This window comes from Euleptes europaea, chromosome 7 (genome assembly GCF_029931775.1).
Source record: "Euleptes europaea isolate rEulEur1 chromosome 7, rEulEur1.hap1, whole genome shotgun sequence".
NCBI classification, from domain to species: Eukaryota; Metazoa; Chordata; class Lepidosauria; order Squamata; family Sphaerodactylidae; genus Euleptes; species Euleptes europaea.
In genome coordinates this window covers 44,953,373-44,971,311 of record NC_079318.1, presented here as the reverse complement: position 1 = coordinate 44,971,311, position 17,939 = coordinate 44,953,373, and the positions used below count along the sequence as shown (strand labels likewise).

General features: G+C 49.4%; 1 protein-coding gene across 1 annotated transcript in view; it reads right to left on the bottom strand.

Annotated features, from left to right (window-relative positions):
* Positions 1 to 15,865, bottom strand: part of ITPKB (inositol-trisphosphate 3-kinase B) — a 94,210-nt gene extending 78,345 nt beyond the window's left edge. The window contains exon 1 of the mRNA XM_056852855.1: positions 14,153 to 15,865. Within this exon, the coding sequence (XP_056708833.1) occupies positions 14,153 to 15,865 (1,713 nt within the window). The remainder of the gene's footprint in view (positions 1 to 14,152) is intronic.
* Positions 15,866 to 17,939: the final 2,074 nt, after the last annotated feature.

Sequence of the window (17,939 nt, the reverse complement as noted above, 5' to 3'; positions counted from 1 at the left end):
ATCTAAAACCATTCAAGTGCCTAGAATCCAGCTCATCCCTGGAGACCGGACTCACAATTTGTTGTCCAGGAGTGGCCTTACTATAAGACAACTCCCACAAAAGCTGGACCTGGGTTACTGACTTTGTAAGATGCAGTAGAAAAGAGCAAGAGTCCAGTAGCACCTTAAAGACTAACAAAATTTCTGACAGGGTATGCGCTTTCGTGAGCCACAGCTCACTTCTTCAGATAAAACTGAAGAAGTGAACTGTGGCTCATGAAAGCTCATACCCTGCCAGAAATTTTGTTAGTCTTTAAGGTGCTACTGGACTCTTGCTCTTTTCTACTGCTAGTGACAGACTAACATGGCTACCCTTTGTGAGATGCAGGTCAACTTGGGCAGCTCAAGGCTAGATGAGATCAGTGGACTAGATCTGGGTTGCTCTTTAACAGTTTGTGTTGTGGAAAAGAGCAAGAGTCCAGTAGCACCTTCAAGACCAAGAAATTTTCTGGCAGGGTATGAGCTTTCATGAGTCACAATTCACTTCTTCAGATACAGCTAGAATGTGAGTCCATCTATCCTTAAGTAGAGAAGAGTGAATTAGGACACCCAATGGCAATGTAAATGCCAAAAGCAAGTAAATGACATTAGCAGGTGTGATTGGATTAGGTGTGATATGCAGAGAGGTAGTAGGCATGGAGAAATTAGCACTGATAATGAGACAGGAATCCCAGATCTCTTTTCAATCTCCATTCAGTTTGTGTTGTAAGTATGTTCCCGACTGCCATCAATACATACTCAAAGTCAGCTTTGTCATATATTGTCAGATAAGCTTGCATGTAGTTTGCATGCATTCAATCCCAAACATAACATGCTTCCAGAAAATAAATTTTAAGAAAGTAGTCATAATAGGCGAGCAAGCATTTTGTATGCATGTGCATTCTGATAATGATACAAACAGGCCCACTGAAATGTTTGATTACACATGTGTACGCATATACACAAGAGCCCTTCAAGCATCATATATTTGTTCCTAATAATGATGGGCAGGAGCAGAGTTTGGGTTCCCATGGAAAAAATTACTTTTACTTTTTGGCCTAACAAGAAAGAAGAAGCTAGAGGTAATTCTAGGTAAGGCCAGAGAGGCAAGACTAGGATCCCATTGACAGTATAAAGACCATCAATCCAAGAATAAACATCTTTCTTTGAACAAAGAAAGTAACTTTGCAAGTCTGCTGGCCTTCCCAGAGCAAACCTGACACACACACACTCTCTATTCAGACCATATACGAAGGCTGCTGTGATCATTACAGCTTTTCTGCCCTCTAAAAGGCAAGAATGTCATGGTGCCCAGACCATCTGCCCTACCTAGAATATGGCCAGAGATCCAACTCTAGCCTTGATAAACAGCTAGTCTTGTTTTCTGTTGTTGTCATCACAACTAGTGAAATGCTGCCTGTACAGCATTTGTCTTTGTTTTCTGTCTGAAAGAAATAAGATTAGGTGGTCAGCCATTTGCTTACAATCTGGTTGAAGCACTCATAATCTGCAAAAAGAAGAGAGATGAACCCTATGATAACTATGTAGCGTAGAATTCCCTACACACAATGGTTGTTACACTATCGAGCATTGCTGGAGTTATCACAGCATGGGACAAACAAAAGGAAGAACAAATGAATGTCCTCTAAATATGGATAGAGCATATTTCATGCAGATTCAGTGATCAGTCAAAATCTGAAACTCCTGTAGGTACCAAATCAGCCATTTCCCGAACAACAGGAGCCAAACTAAGCGATTAACGAGGGGTTATACTGTCATCGCAAACACAACTAAAAATTTTATAGCGGCATAAAAATTAACTTGTTTATGTTGGACTGAGCACTAATGGACTCAAGTCCCATTGCGTGATTCTGAGAAAGCAGACCACTAAGATCTTATGCCACTATATATAGGCATGAGTCCATTATAGGCATGGTTCACATATGCAAGAAATGAAGGTGAGAATGAGGTGGCACAGCCTGAGAGGGCTGAATGAACTATACCACTTCAGATTGTAGTGGGTGAATTCTGGCTTTGAATGTTCCTTTGAACTCTCTGCAAATCCAGGACCCTCCCCCTGCAGCCTGAAATGACACATCCATCCTACCTCCACAACATTCTCCTGCACATGTGCATCAGGCTTTACCCTTTAATCTGGAGTGATGGTCTAGAAAATATTGTGTACTTTACCAGTGTTGCATTTGACTAAGGTCAACAGTTTCTCCCGAGTACAAATCAGCACTGACTCTTGCCTATTTTCTACAAATATGATATATATTATATTGGCACTCTGCGTGTGTGCGCCCTCAAGTCACAGGTGACATATGGCAACCCTGTAGGGTTTTTTAACACGAGACATTTAGAGGTGGTTTGCCACTGCCTGCCTCTGCATGGGCTAAGAAAGCTCTGAGAGAACTGTGACTAGCCCAAGGTTACCCAGCAGGCTTCATGTGGAGGAGTGAGGAATCAAACCCAGTTCTCCAGATTAGAGCTCTCAAGGGGTAGGATCCAGCACCCGGGCCTTGTGTTTGACACCCCTGTACTAGCCCTTTGCTGCTTGCAACCTTGAAGTGCAGGAAAAAAGTGGCTTCAGCCGTCCCCACCCAGCATTTCTGCATCCTCAAATTACCCCATGGAACTGTTATTAGCTCCACTACAAAAACTGCGTGCAGCCATGTAAGTAATCAAGCCAACAGTGGCTCCACATGACATTCGAGACCTTCCAAGCCACATACAACCATCTTCAGAAGTCTGAGAAACCCCAAGACATGCACAACCTTTACACATGCCCCCCCAATCTTATACATTTTTTTAAAGGGGGGAATGTGTTCATAAGTGACACAAGGATCTTTCTTCAGTCTGCAGGTGGGAGCTAGGTGTCAAGAGAAGATAGAGTGCAAAAAAGCAGCCTTACAAGAAGAAAATGACTGATCACTTGGGGGGGACGACACCTCAATGCTGTGGGAACTGGCATGTGAATCGTGTTGCAGATTTTAACTTTAAATCATTGTTTAGGATGTTTTGATGCAGTAGGCCTGAGAGTTTGCTTTTAGGTTCCGGTATAAATCTGCAAACATGCTTTTTCACTGTTCCAGCAAACCTACAGCTTCAGCCTTGAGAATAACTTGAGGATAACTTATGAATCAATGGAATAATGAATCAATGGCTTTATATCAAGAATAAATTCCACAGCAAATGGAACAAAGTTTGCAACAATTATGCTCTGGAATGTGCAGCAATATCTAACATCATGCCTTTAGGAAAACAAATTAGATGGTTTAAGAACATCATGTGAGGCTCATGTGTCTATGTAAGATAGCCAGACCCCAAAATACCCCAGAATACCTCAAACCTGGGTTGGCACAAGACTACCTCTTTTCTTTTCTAAAAAGGTTTGATACAAATTTTAGAAACTGCATTTTACTTTTAAATGCAGGCTAGGTAGAAGGGATGGTGTATGCTTTTTACCTAATCCTATTTACATATGCTAGTGTTTTCTGCATAATTGTGATTTTGGTTTATTTAATCTGTTCAAGAGTAACTAGAACGACTTTAAATAAAGTTCTTATAGACAACATCGAATGACCATTGGCTGAGATACAAAGATTTCACCAAAACCTGGAACAAACAAACTTCTGACCTCTTTCTAATCAGAAGACTGGTCCTGACTGATCATTGGAGAGATGGATACTTCTTCACACAGCCTTCTGGTTTAGTGGTTAATGCGTTGCTTTAAAACAGTCAAAGAAACTTTTGGTTTCCATGTGCCAGTTTGACGTAAGTGTCAGGCTGCTATCTCGGTTTCGTTATTGCCTCTGTCTCTGTGCTGTATTGTCTGCCCCCCAAGGTCGCATGCCTAAGCCTGGGAACTCAGCTCCTGGGAAACTGTATTCCTGCGTGTAATCTCCCGCCTTTCCTGCCTTATAATATCTCCCAGCTAGTGAACCTTTCATAGCTGTCATTTTATTCGTTTACACTGTATGCCTATTTGATCAGTAAAAGCCATCTGTTTGGACTCTATATGACTTTGTGGTGATTTCTGGTTCTGTGGGCCAAGGGCTGACATTATGACAGCTATCCATCTTCACCGTTCTCCTAGCCAGGCTGGAGCCCAGGGGGGTTCGCCTGCAACTTGGATGGGAGCTGTGCAGCTCTCCAGGTGATCTACTACCCTGGAGCCCTTCTCAGAGGACCCTACTCTGTTACAGGACTTAATCGCTGAACTTTTCCGGACGAACCGAGAGGTTTGCCGCTTGAGGGGACTGGTACACGCGCAGTGGCAATCTCTTACAGGACGTCTCTGGATGTTAACATCGGAGGATACTGATGCTCGTTTAGATCTTCAGGACTTGGATCAATTACTGGACGATGCCCGGTTGGCGACTGAGGATTTACAAATATTAACTGGACTTTTGGATAATCTTATTTCTCGACAAACTCTTTCTACCATGGCGGGAGCCCCGCCGGAGGGTTTTTCCCTGATCCCGGATGCGGCCAGCTGCCAGGCTGAGGCCAAGCGAGTCGCTATTAGCACCGCTCTTCTCCTTGTGGAATGTACAAAGGACACCCCGGTAGCCACCTTGGCTCAAGTTTTGACCCCGACGTTTGGAGCCGAGGCATCCGCACTGGCGGTTCGAGTACAACCTCTGCTGGGCGGGGAACCTGACCCCATACTCTTGCTCCTCGAGACAGAACTTTTGCCGCGCATTACGGCAGAGGCTGCCCTAAGACTTGAGAACGCCAAAGTTCTTGCGGATCAGCAAGCCGCCGAAGCGGCTAGGGTCGCAAGAGAGAGAGAGGCGGCGGAAGCAGCCAGGGCGGCTGCAGCAAGGAATCAGACGAACGTGGACACGCGCCCCAAGGACTATGTACTGGGACTATCAGGTCTAACATTTTCCCCGGCGTTTGTCCCGTCGCGTGCGACCCAACGCGCACGCCGTTTGGCTGACCGACGTCGAGACTCAGATGAGTCTGAAGACGAGGATTTATATGGGGATAGCTCTCAATGGGCCACGAGCTTCCGAACCAGTAAGCCTCATCTTACTGGGGGCCCAAGTGAGGAGGTTCATCTTTTACGAGCCCAGAATCGGGAGCTCTCCGACCGTGTTGATCAACTCCAAGAAGTAATGGAACTTATGCTTCACGAGAACAGGCAATTACAACAAACCCTGATAGCTCAGAGACAGCCCGTTCCGATACCGGGCCAGGGGGTACCCGTACAACCACCCGCTAATGTGCCTGCTCCACCCTTACCTCCTGGAGCTCCTGTTGCTCCTCCGCCCGGACCACCCGTGCAACCACCTGCTAATGTGCCTGCTCTACCCTTGCCTCCTGGAGCTCCTGTTGCTCCTCCGCCCGGACCACCCGTGCATCCGGGTCAGCCCACGCCCGGCCCTTGGAAGCAACTCAAATTGAGGACTACGTATGACGGATCTCTTGAGACTTTGCCTTGTTTCTTGCATCAAGTGGACAGTTATATGCGAGAACAAGGTCAACTTTTCCCCACGGAAGATAGCCGGGTGCGGTACGTAGCTTCCCTCCTAACAGGCAAAGCGGCTGACTGGATGGTCCTCCAGTTTGACACCCGCTCTCGTGCGATTCGTTCCCTCAACAACTTCATGACTGCCCTGAGAAGGAGGTTTGAGGACCCCTTCCTGGGAGAAAGAGCCAAAACGGAACTCTTACAATTAAAACAAGGCTCTGCTACAGTTCGGGAATTTGCCGATGAATTTCAGCGACTGGCAAGTAAAATTGTAGGTTGGCCCGAGACCACCCTAATCCATCATTTCAGGGAAGCCTTGCATCCTGACATTCTGAACTGGTCTTACATGCGGGGCGATCCCGATACCCTCGAAGGCTGGATCCTATTAGCCGAGGAAGTGGAAAGCCGCCGCCGCTTTATTTCTCTCGTTCGTCAAAAGCACAAGGAGAAGGGCACCCAAAAGCCTCAACCCAAGGCACCACTGCTCGTCCCACGAAATCCCCCACGTCCGCTCCAGGAACGTGAAGCCCGATTTCAGAGGGGTGCCTGTCTTACATGCGGAGAAATGGGCCACTTTGCAGCCGTTTGCCCACGCCGCCAGGAATTATTTCGTCCCAGCACGACAACCCGCGCCCGAGGTCGTCCACCACGCAGAGGCACCGCGGCCACCCGCAGCGCAGCTCCGGGAAGGCCCACACCCTCTGCGCTCCATGCCGGGGACCCAGCCTCCCTGCCTGCTTCCAACGACCCCGCCGGGTCTCGGATTACAAGTGCCCCATTGGGGGACAGCTTTCCCTCTTCGGATGAGGAAAACCCTTGGATTTCTCCAGCCTTAAACCTGGAATCTCCCCTCGTCTTGTCAAAAAACGGCTCCGGTCTGTGGTGAATGGAGCATCTCCACAGACCTCTCAGGATCTTCCTATCAAACCGAATGCTCCTACCAAAATCAAAGAAGTGGACTCCACCGTCTACGTAGATGCAGTTTTACAACAACTTAACGGAGGTCCACAAATCCCCGTCAAAGCACTAATTGACTCCGGTTGCTGTCGCACTCTCATAAGCGAAGCCACGTTTGCTGCACTCAGAGCCGACTCAGAGGCTTTACCCGCCCCCGTCCAATTTGCTCAAATGGACGGGAGCCAATTCCAGGGGGGTCCAGTTGATCATCGCACCATAGGGGTGGCAATGGGAATTGGTTCCCACTGGGAACAAATAGACTTCACTATAGCCCCTATCCGATTTGAAGTGGTCTTGGGAATTAACTGGATTAAAGGACATAGTCCCAGTATTGATTGGGAAACAAACACTATTTCTTTCGCTAGTCCCACCTGCGACCAGCATCGGCAAAACTTTGCTCTGCCATTTCCGCCCGTTCCAGCGTTAACCTCTACTGCCCCAGTACCGCCGGCTCTACCCGCTGTATACCGGGACTTTGAGGATGTCTTCGACCTTAGGGAATGTGATGCCTTACCCCCCCACCGGGCCTTGGACTGTGCGATTGAAGTAGTAAAGGACTGCACATTAACCAAAAGTAAGATTTACCCTATGAGCGCTTCCGAGCGCACTGTCCTCCGGGACTTTTTGGACAAAAACCTCGCCAGAGGATTCATTCGCCCTTCGAATGCCCCAAACTCGGCCCCCGCGTTTTTCGTCCGGAAAAAAGAGGGCGACCTTCGCCTGTGCATTGACTTCAGAAAGCTCAATGCGGTTACCCAGACCAACGCCTATCCTATCCCATTAATATCGGATATTTTGGGACAATTACAGGAAGGCCGTGTGTTCTCTAAATTAGACTTGGTGGAAGCCTACTACCGAGTCCGTATCCGCGAAGGAGATGAACACCTCACTGCCTTCTCTAGCTGTTTCGGAATGTATGAATTCCTTGTAATGCCGTTCGGATTAAAAGGGGCCCCGGGGGTCTTCATGCAACTCATCAATGAAATCCTACATGACCTTCTATATCGTGGGGTGGTGGTCTACTTAGATGACATTCTCATTTATTCGAAAACTATGAACGAGCATGTGACTCTGGTCAGGGAAGTTCTACAACGCCTGCGTAACCATCAACTGTTCGCTAAACTAGCTAAATGTGAATTTCACCAAAGCAAACTCACGTTTTTGGGATACATCATCTCCCACCAAGGTCTTCGCATGGACCCCGCCAAAGTCCAAGCCGTCCTCGATTGGACTCCCCCCACCAACCGTAAGCAAGTACAGCAATTTCTGGGATTTGCAAACTTCTATCGGGGATTCATCCCTAACTTCGCCCAAGTGGCTCTACCCATTACGGACCTGCTGAAAACTAAAGGAAAAGTAAGCTCGGCTGCCTTGCCCTCCGCAAAAATCCTATGGACTGAGCAATGCCAAGCCGCCTTTCTGGCCCTCAAACGCCTCTTCACTTCGGAGCCGGTGCTACGGCACCCAGACCCAAATCAAATGTTCATTGTGCAAGTCGATGCTTCCGATGTAGCCATGGGAGGGGCTCTCCTCCAGCAAGGACCGGACGGTCTTCTTCACCCTTGCGCTTACTTTTCAAAAAAATTTGCGCACGCTCAATTAAACTGGCCCATCTGGGAGAAAGAAGCCTCTGCAGTTCATCATGCACTGACTTTATGGCGGCAATTCTTGGAAGGGTCTAAAGTACCCTTTGAAGTTTGGACCGATCACAAAAATCTAGCTGCCCTCACGGGGTCCCATAAGCTATCGGCGAAACAACAACGGTGGGCGGAGTTCTTTGCTCAGTTCCGTTTCACCCTGAAGCACGTCCCTGGGAAGCAGAACGTTCTCGCGGATGCCCTCTCCCGTTTACCACAATATCCGGTAAAACTCGAAAGACCCACCAACTTTCTGTTCACCCCTATGCAACGTGGGGCCCTACCTATGCTGGCTGTGCAAACCCGATCCCAGCATCAACACACCTTCCCTAACTCGCAAGCTCCGCCAGCCCAACCGGCTGCCCAGCCGCCACCGCAACAGACCGGAGTTCCCGCCCCTCCTACCCCTCCGACCGCTCAGCCGCCTACAGTCTGCGCGCCGCCGCACGTAAGCACTAACCCTATAACTATTTCTCAGATCTCCAGGACCGACGGGGGGGCTCCCTCCAAACTCCCCATCTCCGAATCCTTTTTAACTGTCCTTCGGGACCAGTGCCTTTTAGAACGTTCCGCTCATACCCTACCTCCTGGTGTTTTGGAACAAGGGGGGTCCTGGTACAAAGACTCAAAATTGTATGTACCCAAAGCTCTCCGGAAGGACGTTTTACATTTAGCTCATGGAGCCAAAACAGCTGGGCACTTTGGGTTTCTGAAGACCCTTCACTTATTGCGCAGACAGTTCTGGTGGGGGGGAATGCGTTCCGACATTGACTCCTTCATCCGCAGCTGTCCCGTTTGTGCCGCTGCGAAACGATCGCAGGGCAAACCCCCGGGACTGCTACAACCTCTTGAAACGCCCAGCAGACCTTGGGAAGTGATTGCTATGGACTTCATGACTGATCTCCCTCTCAGTGGGGGTAAAACTGTGTTGTGGGTTGTTACTGATTTATTTTCTAAGCAAATACATTTGATTCCATGTGCAGGGATCCCCTCTGCCCAGAAACTGGCCCGCCTCTTCGTGACGCATATATTTCGTTTACATTCGTTTCCGCGTAAAATAATTTGTGACCGCGGAAGTGGTTTCGTTTCTAAGTTTTGGAAAGCTTTCCTCAAGTTGGTGGGGGTGGAACAGGGATTGTCTAGTGCATACCATCCTCAAACTGATGGTCAAACTGAACGTGTCAATGCTGTACTTGAATGTTATTTGCGTTGTTATGTTAACTACCACCAGGATAACTGGGTGGAACTGTTACCTTTAGCAGAATATGCCTACAATAATGCCATGCATCAATCCACAGGTTTTAGCCCGTTTTTTGCTGTGTATGGACAAGATTTCAGTCCCATCGTTCCTACAGATGATGTAGAGGGGGAGGAGAACCCCGACATTGCCTCCTGGGCACACGCCCTCCGTACCACTTGGCCCTGGCTCGTTAGCAACCTCGACCGGGCCAAACGTAAATACAAAGCGCAAGCTGACAAACATCGCTCCCCCGGGGGTGATCTGCAAGTGGGTGCTTTGGTTTACCTTTCCACCAAAAACCTCCGTTCCACCCAACCGTGCCATAAACTCAGCGCCAAATTCATTGGCCCTTTCCCCATTACTCGGGTCATAAACCCTGTCACAGTGGAACTGGCTCTCCCCAAATCCTTGAGGCGTGTGCATCCTGTTTTCCACATAAGCCTCCTCAAACCCCATGTTGCTTCTCCATGGTGGCATCCGGACCCACCGCCTGCGCAACCCATCATGGTGGGGGGGGAAGAACACTTCGAAGTCTCCAAGATCCTTGACTCCCGTATTCACCATGGCACTCTCCAATATCTAGTTCGTTGGAAACATTTCCCCCCTGCCTATGACGAATGGGTGCGCGCACGGGATGTCTCCGCCCCCGACCTCGTCGACGCCTTTCACATTGCTTACCCGGACAGGCCAGCCCCCTTGCGAACTGGGAGGGGGCCTTGAGGGGAGCAGAATGTCAGGCTGCTATCTCGGTTTCGTTATTGCCTCTGTCTCTGTGCTGTATTGTCTGCCCCCCAAGGTCGCATGCCTAAGCCTGGGAACTCAGCTCCTGGGAAACTGTATTCCTGCGTGTAATCTCCCGCCTTTCCTGCCTTATAATATCTCCCAGCTAGTGAACCTTTCATAGCTGTCATTTTATTCGTTTACACTGTATGCCTATTTGATCAGTAAAAGCCATCTGTTTGGACTCTATATGACTTTGTGGTGATTTCTGGTTCTGTGGGCCAAGGGCTGACAGTAAGGCACAGCCTCCCATGAGTGGGATTAACTCTGGAAATTTAGCTGAAGAAGCTACATGTGACTTGAAAACCACAGTTTGGACAACTCTGGTCTAAAAGGATATGTTAGCTTAAAGGTTATTGGTCAATAACGTGGAGGACTAGAGGACACATTTGAGAACAGAGATTAAATCTGATCAGAAATTTGTGTGAAAAGCTTTATTTTCTCCTTGGGAGATACTTAGAATCATAGAGTTGGAAGGGACCACCAGGGTCATCTAGTCCAACCTCCCCTGCACAATACAGGAAATTCACAACTACCTCCTCCCCACACCCCCAGTGACCCCAGAAGATGGCAAAAGAAACCCTCTAGGATCCCTGGCTAATCTGGCCTGGAGGGAAATTGCTTCCTGACCTCAAAGTGGTGATCAGCACTACCCTGGGCATGCCAGAAAGGGCCACAAGAGCCCAACGCTGATACAAACCTTCCTGCCCTCCCTCTCATGATCTGTCTAAAGTCACAGAATCAGCATTGCTGACAGATGGCCATCTAGCCTCTGCTTCAAAACCTCCAGGGAAGGAAAGCCCACCACCGCCCGAGGAATCCTGTTCCATTAAGGAACTGCTCTGTCAGAAAGTTCTTCCTAATGTCTAGACGGAAACTCTTTTGATTTAATTTCAACCTGTTGGTTCAGGTCCGACCCTCTGGGGCAACAGAAAACAACTCGGCACCAGCCTCTATATGACAGCCCTTCAAGTACTTGAAGATGGTTATCATATCACCTCTCAGTCGTCTCTTCTCCAGGCTAAACATACCCAGCTCCTTTAACCTTTCCTCATAGGACTTGGTCTCAGAACCCTCACCATCTTTGTTGCCCTCCTCTGGACATGTTCCAGCTTCTTAAATCATAGAGCCCAAAACTGAACACAATACTTGTTTAAAAGTCTGTATAAAACTGCTCTTAAAATCATATTATCAGTAAGACAGAAGTCAAGTCAGTCAATTCAGACAGGGAGAGGACCTGGCAATAACTTTGGCTTTCATTTGAGAATAAAACCATGAAGCATTCCTGATTAATAACAGCTGAAGAGGTCTCAGCAATGAAACAGACCAGAGTGGCAGCCAGTATGTGGGGGGCTGTTCTTTAAGATGAAAGAAATTAGAAAAGGTTTTTCCTAGTTATCCAGAATGAATGTAACAGCTGAAACTTTCATTGCCTTAACTAGTCCCTTGGAATTCACACAACCATTCTTCCTACCATGAAATGACTTATGGGGGAAATCCATGTGGAACTGGGCTGTGAGCACAGCTGAACACCTGTTTGGACCACAGGAATTTAGAAACCATTACAGAGGATTCAAACAATGCATTTCCCCCCTCTTTCCCATGTCTGCATTGGCAGACAACAGCTGCAGTCACTATGTGACAGGGTTCACATGGAATCGGACAGTCCAAACTGGTCCAATTAACACTGTTAAAATCAGTCCATTAAAAGCAGTGATTTAAAATGTTCATTTAATCTGTATCAGTTCATTAATAAAACGTTAGTGGTTTACATTAAATCTAACAAACAAACATTTATAACGGTACACTTAGAAGCTCTACAAACTGAGGCCACTTCCACATGGGTGATTTGCCCCAGGTTCAGTGATGCTGGGAAATGGGTTTTTCCCTGCTTACCCACTGAATTGCGGTGCATTTGTACACCTCCTGTCACTTGCCTGGTTTTTTTCTCCACTCTTTCTCAAACTTGCTTTGCTCCAATGTTTTGGAGCAAACTGCAGCAAAGCATGGATGGCTGCTGTGTGGATGGGAAAAATAGGATTTTCCCATGCACATGGCAGCCATTTTTGTTGGAACTGTCCCTGCAGTAGCCATTTCCCCCACCTGCCCTTAGGACCTGCTATAATGACACAAAAAAGGTGCAACCTTGCGTCAAATGCACTAATGTATAATTACTTGCCCAGGTATTCAACCTGAGGAAGAGCTCTGGGGAACTCAAAAGCTTCCGCACTCTTTTGCGTCATTATAGCTGGTCCTAATAAAGGTATTATGTGGACTGTGGTTCGGTTTTAACCTTGCAGGACATTCAGTTGCTGATTTAAGAGTAGCAGTTCTCTTACAAAGGGATTTCAAAGGGAGATTAGAAAGTGACTGATGAATTACAACTAATAATGAAGCTCAAGACAATGCATTCTCCTGGACTGAATAGGGACCTGGGATTCCTGTCTCATTACCAATGCTGATTTCTCCATGCTTACTACTCCTCTGCATATCACACCTAACCCAATCACACCTGCTAATGTCATTTACTTGCTTTTGACATTTACATGCTATTGCCATTGGGTGTCCTAATTCACTCTTCTCTACTTAAGGATAGATGGACTCACATTCTAGCTGTATCTGAAGAAGGGAGCTGTGACTCACAAAAGCTCATACCCTGCCAGAAATTTTGTTAGTCGTGAAGGTGCAACTGGACTCTTGCTTTTTTCTACTGCTACAGACAGACTAACACAGCTAGCCATCGTGGTTTTGGACTAGTACGACAGGAAATAACTTTTGAGCCCTCCACTGTGTTCATTTACCAAATTATGAATATCTTTGTCTCTGTTAACCCAGTTGCATGGACACTTTACCTTTCTATCTGTTTGACGAACATTGTGTTGTACAGTGACTACCAGCCTTTTTATTATAAGTTCTGAAAACTTACAGCCGGATAAGAGTCTTTATTCAAAAAGTAATATCCATCTGGTTTCATGAGATGTACAGCCAAATAAATGTATACAGGATTGCAGCCTTAACCTTCAAGTTAGTTAACTCGCTTAGTATCCTTAAGAATGTACTGAAAGAGAAACACAGAAATCTATCTCTAAGCAGTCCGCAATATGTGCGAGCTACATGTCTACAGATTTTAGATTTTGCATGCAGATTGTACAAAGGCTCTGGTTGCTATAACAATTGGTTTGCAACTGACTGGTTAGTGAGCATGCCCATTCACAAAACATACAGATTTCAAAATGGAAAAGATTCAGATGAATGAATTACATATCCTTCATTAAATCAGCCCAGATTGTGTGCCAGGGTGGTGTGGTGACTAACGCTGGACTAGAAGCCAGGTTCGAATCCTCATTGGGTAACTTGATGTTATCAGTAGAAAATAGCAAAAGTCCAGCAGCACTTTAAAGGCGAACAAAATTTCTGGCAGGGTATGAGCTTTCGTGAGCCACAGCTCACTTCTTCAGATGTTGATGTTATCAGTCTTTCTCACAGGCTTGTTGTGAGAATAAAAATGAGAAAGGGGAACCATGTACACCGTCCTGCTGTGTGATGGATTTCAAGGCTTCTATGCTCTTAGCAAGAAGCCCCATTGCAGTGGGAAAGAATGGCACCTACAGAGACAATCACATGGTCCTCTCAGGAGTCACCCTCAAAATGAGATGTGCTCAACCACCCATTCCACATTCCTTCCTAATAGGTTTCAGACCCTCCTCACCTAGCTCTGTATGACAGATAGAACAAACTCAGCTAAAAAGACCCCATTCGTGTAAAAATTGAACCTTTCCCTGCTAACAGGACAAAGCTTAGCTGAACAAGCCAGAACACAGGAGAAATAAATAAATAAATAAATAAAGTTAACATATTACTTATAAAAAGTCTTGGTGCTGAGCAGCAACACAGAACCAGTATTAAGCAGAAAATGTTTTCCATTAAGAGAATTTCCAACCTAAGGGTGGGAGGGGGATGAAAGTTTCAGCAACCCACTGAGAAACCTGCCAGGTGCCACCCCGTTATTGTCCAAGACCCGCTTTGTTCGAAACTTACCACTCGTGGCTTATCCAGGGTCTGCAGAAAGGCTGGGCTCTGATCCAAGGACCGCTCTGGATCACTGGAAATGTCCTCCTCCGACTCCTCCCAGGATGAGGAAAAGCCAGTGGAAGAAGCAGAGGAAGAAGATAGTTTCCTGATGGGCATATTTTGTGGGGGGCTCTCCCCCGCCTCTCCCTCCTCCTGAGTGCCCAGGTCAGTGACAATGACAGCAGGGATGCCGCTGCTGCCTCCTCCACACCAGCTCTCCCCTTCTCCTGGGGATTTCCCCTGTTGCCCTCCTGCTTCTGCAGGTGGTGGCGGCAGCTGCTCTCCCAGATGCTTCCCTTGCGGGTCATTTCCGGTGACTTCGGCCATAAGTTCGGAAGATGGCTCCTTCACAGAGTGTGCCAAGACCAACAGGCAGCCGCTGCCGTGGCCCTCCTTCTTTTCAGTCCTGGCAGGACCAGGTGGGTTGCTTGCCTCCAAGAGCTGCTCTCCAAAGGGCAGCTCCCTAGCCTCTGAGCCCTGCCCTCTGCCAAAGCTGCTCCTCCCCTGCTGGGCTTCTGAGGACCTGCTTGCCCCATCCAGCCCCTCCGAACACCTCCCATCGCCTTCTCTCGGCTGCCTCCCACCGCTGGTCCCTCCTGACCCCTGGCACCCACTTGCCCTATCCAGCACTTTGGAATCCTGCCCCTCAGGGGATCGTCTCTCCTTCTCCACATCCTGCCTGGCGCTAGACCCCAGCCTCCTCGCCTCTCCCAAATCCTGCACCCTGGATACTCCCTTTGCATCCTCCATCTCATCCCAGCAATGCCTCTTTGAAAGGGCACCCTCTTCTGTCTCACTTGAACGGGGCGCCTGGGACGATTTGCTCCCCACCCCTGCCTCTTTTGAACCCTGCGCTCTGGAGAGCCTGCCGCCCATCCCCAGGTCCTCTGGGCGGTGCGCGCTGGAGAGCCCATTTTCCATCTCCGCGGTGCCAGGCGCACCAAGCGGGCAGCTGCCCTTCTGTGCCTTGTCAGCAGCGCCTGCCAGACTGGCCCCAGCACCCTGCTCCAATGTCCTCTCCCTGGTCTCCAACGGGGGCCAAGAGCTCCTTGGTCCCTTCGCCTTTCCCGCCTGCTCCTGCGTCCTGGTCCCCTGGGCTGGGATGCCGACAAGCAGCGGGCTGGGCGAAGGCGACCTCCTCCTGCCCGGACGGGGGCTTTTCAGGAGGAGCGCGGCGGCGGAGCTCTGCGCCTGGATGTGCGCCTCGAAGAGCCCCACTTTCTGAGTCACTTGCACGTTCTGCAGCTCCCGCCGGAGGATCCGCGGCGAGGCAGGCGAGGGGGGCCGGGCCGGGCGGCTCGCCTGCAGCCCCGGCCCCGAGCCCCTCGCCCAGCCGGGGCTGCCGCCGCTCGGCCGCCGAGGAGCCCCGGGCGCCGCCACCGGCTCGGGCTGCTCCGCCGATGGGAAAAGGAAAGCCGGTCCGACGGCGGCGGCGCTGCTGCTGCTGCTGCTGCTGGGGCTGCTGCCGCTGCTGCTGCTGGAGCCGACGCTGCGCCTGGGCAGCGGGCAGTAGCTGCTGTGCCGCTCGCTCCCCCGGCCCGGCCCGGGCAGCCCCTGCCTGCGCGCCAGGGGAGGCGTCTTGCTCCTGCCGCCGCCGCCGCCGCCGCCGCGCTTCTCCTCCTCTTCCTCGCCCCTCTTCCTCATCCCTAGGCTGTTGAGCGCGTAGCAGGACACGGCCATAGTAAGGGGTCCGGCCGGCGGGGGACAGGCTCCGCTCCCTCCTCCCAGGTCAGCCTCTGCCGAGCAGACCACGTCCTCTCAGGGCCGCCGCCGGCGGCGGCATCGCCCGGGGAGCGCCGGGCGCGCAGGGACGAGGTGCCGGACCCGGACCGCAGCTCCATAAACAACTGGGGAGAAAGAGAGAGAGAGAGAGAGAGAGAGAGAGAGAGAGCACAAGGAGACATGGGACGATGAGCGCGGGAAAAGCTCATTCGCGGCCGGCTCTCTGCGCTCGGCCAACGGCGCCAGAGCCTGCGCTAAGGGGCTGGGCAGGGGGCGGGGACGCTCTTGAACCCTCACAGCTCTCCAGGGTTTAGCCCCTGCCTGAGGCCCGTTATGCAGGAGAGGTTTTGCCGCTCTCTAGAGGCACATTTTCCCCACCCAAATTCTCCAAACTCAACAATAAGCCCCCATGCAGAGTTTTGAGGATTCGGATGGGGAAAATGTGCCTCTAGAGAGCGGAAAATCCAAGGCAAACCCCCCCCATGCACAAACGGCCTCAAACTACAGACTTGTGGGGTTTTAGATGCCATCGCAGCAAGCAAAACTTTACGTTTCATCCCATCCCAGTCGGCCGAGATATTACCACAAATCATTTACCTAGCCTCCTTCGAGAGCAAACAATCCAGCCATCGTTTCCCCATCACTCCGCTCCTTCACTATAAGGTAGAGAGCACCACAGGAATCGTTTTAGATTCTGAATTCTTTTAAATGGTAAACATTTGTTCCACTGAAGCCACAAAAATCAGACTGTAAAGTGCCATCAGGTCGCAGCCAACTTATGGCGACCCCCTTTTGGGGTTTTCATGGCAAGAGACTAACAGAGGTGGGTTGCCAGTGCCTTTTTCTGCACAGCAACCCTGGTATTCCTTGGTGGTCTCCCATCCAAATACTAACCAGGGCTGACCCTGCTTAGCTTCTGAGCTCTGATGAGATCAGGCTAGCCTGGGCCATCCAGGTCAGGGCCTCAAGATGCTCTAGCCTCCGATTTTAACTGTCGAGACTCATCCTAAGAACCACTATAGAGCACCTTAAGCCATAGGGTGACTTTCTCTAATGTAAAGTAAGTGTGGTCACTAGTCAATTGGAATACTATGATTTATAAATAGGTCTTAGCCCTTCCACGTTTCAAGTCAGGGACTGGAGGGATCACAGAATCATAGAGTTGGAAGGGGCCACCTAGTCCAACCCCCTGCTCAGTGCAGGATCAGCCTGACAAGTGTTTGTCCAGCCTCTGCTTAAAGACTGCCAGTGAGGGGGAGCTCACCACCTCCTTAGGTACATGATTCCACTGTTGAGCAACACTTACTGTAAAAAAGATTCCCCCCCTAATATCCAGCCGGTACCTTTCCACCCACAATTTAAGCCCATTATTGTGAGTCCTATCCTCTGACGCTGGCTGAAGAGAATCCCACTACAGGTTGCAGAAACACTAGCAGGGAACCACAGCTCAATCTGCTTTTCAATGCTCTGTCTTGTGGGAAATACAGAGGGATAAGAAGAGTAGTTATGTGCATGTGCAGTGAACCTCTCAGTAATGGCAGCCAGCCTCTATGTCTAGGAACAAGGGCCGAGGACACACAACCTTTCATACGCCTGTGGGTCAGTGGCAGAACCAGCAACTATAATGGTTCACGTGTTGGACTGGGATCTAGGCGACCTAGATTTGAATCCATCACCCTGCCATGCTGTGGGCCTGTCACTCTCTCTCAAACTAATCTACCTCCCAGTGTTGCTGTTATGGGAATAAAATGGAGGTGAGAAAAACGGTGTTGTGGGCTGGTCTGAGTATCCATTGGGTGAATAGGTGGGATACATATATCTAAATAAATAACACATCTGCTTTAGATGCAGAGAATCCCAGGTTCAACCCCTGGCATCTCCAATGAAAAGTATCAGGTCATAGGTGATGTGAAAGACCTTGGAAAGCTGATTCCAATCAAAGTAGACAACACTGACCTATATAGACCAATGGCCTGACTCAGTACAAGGAAACTTCATGTGGCTAAGGAGTGGGTTGGAGGAGGTTATGAGT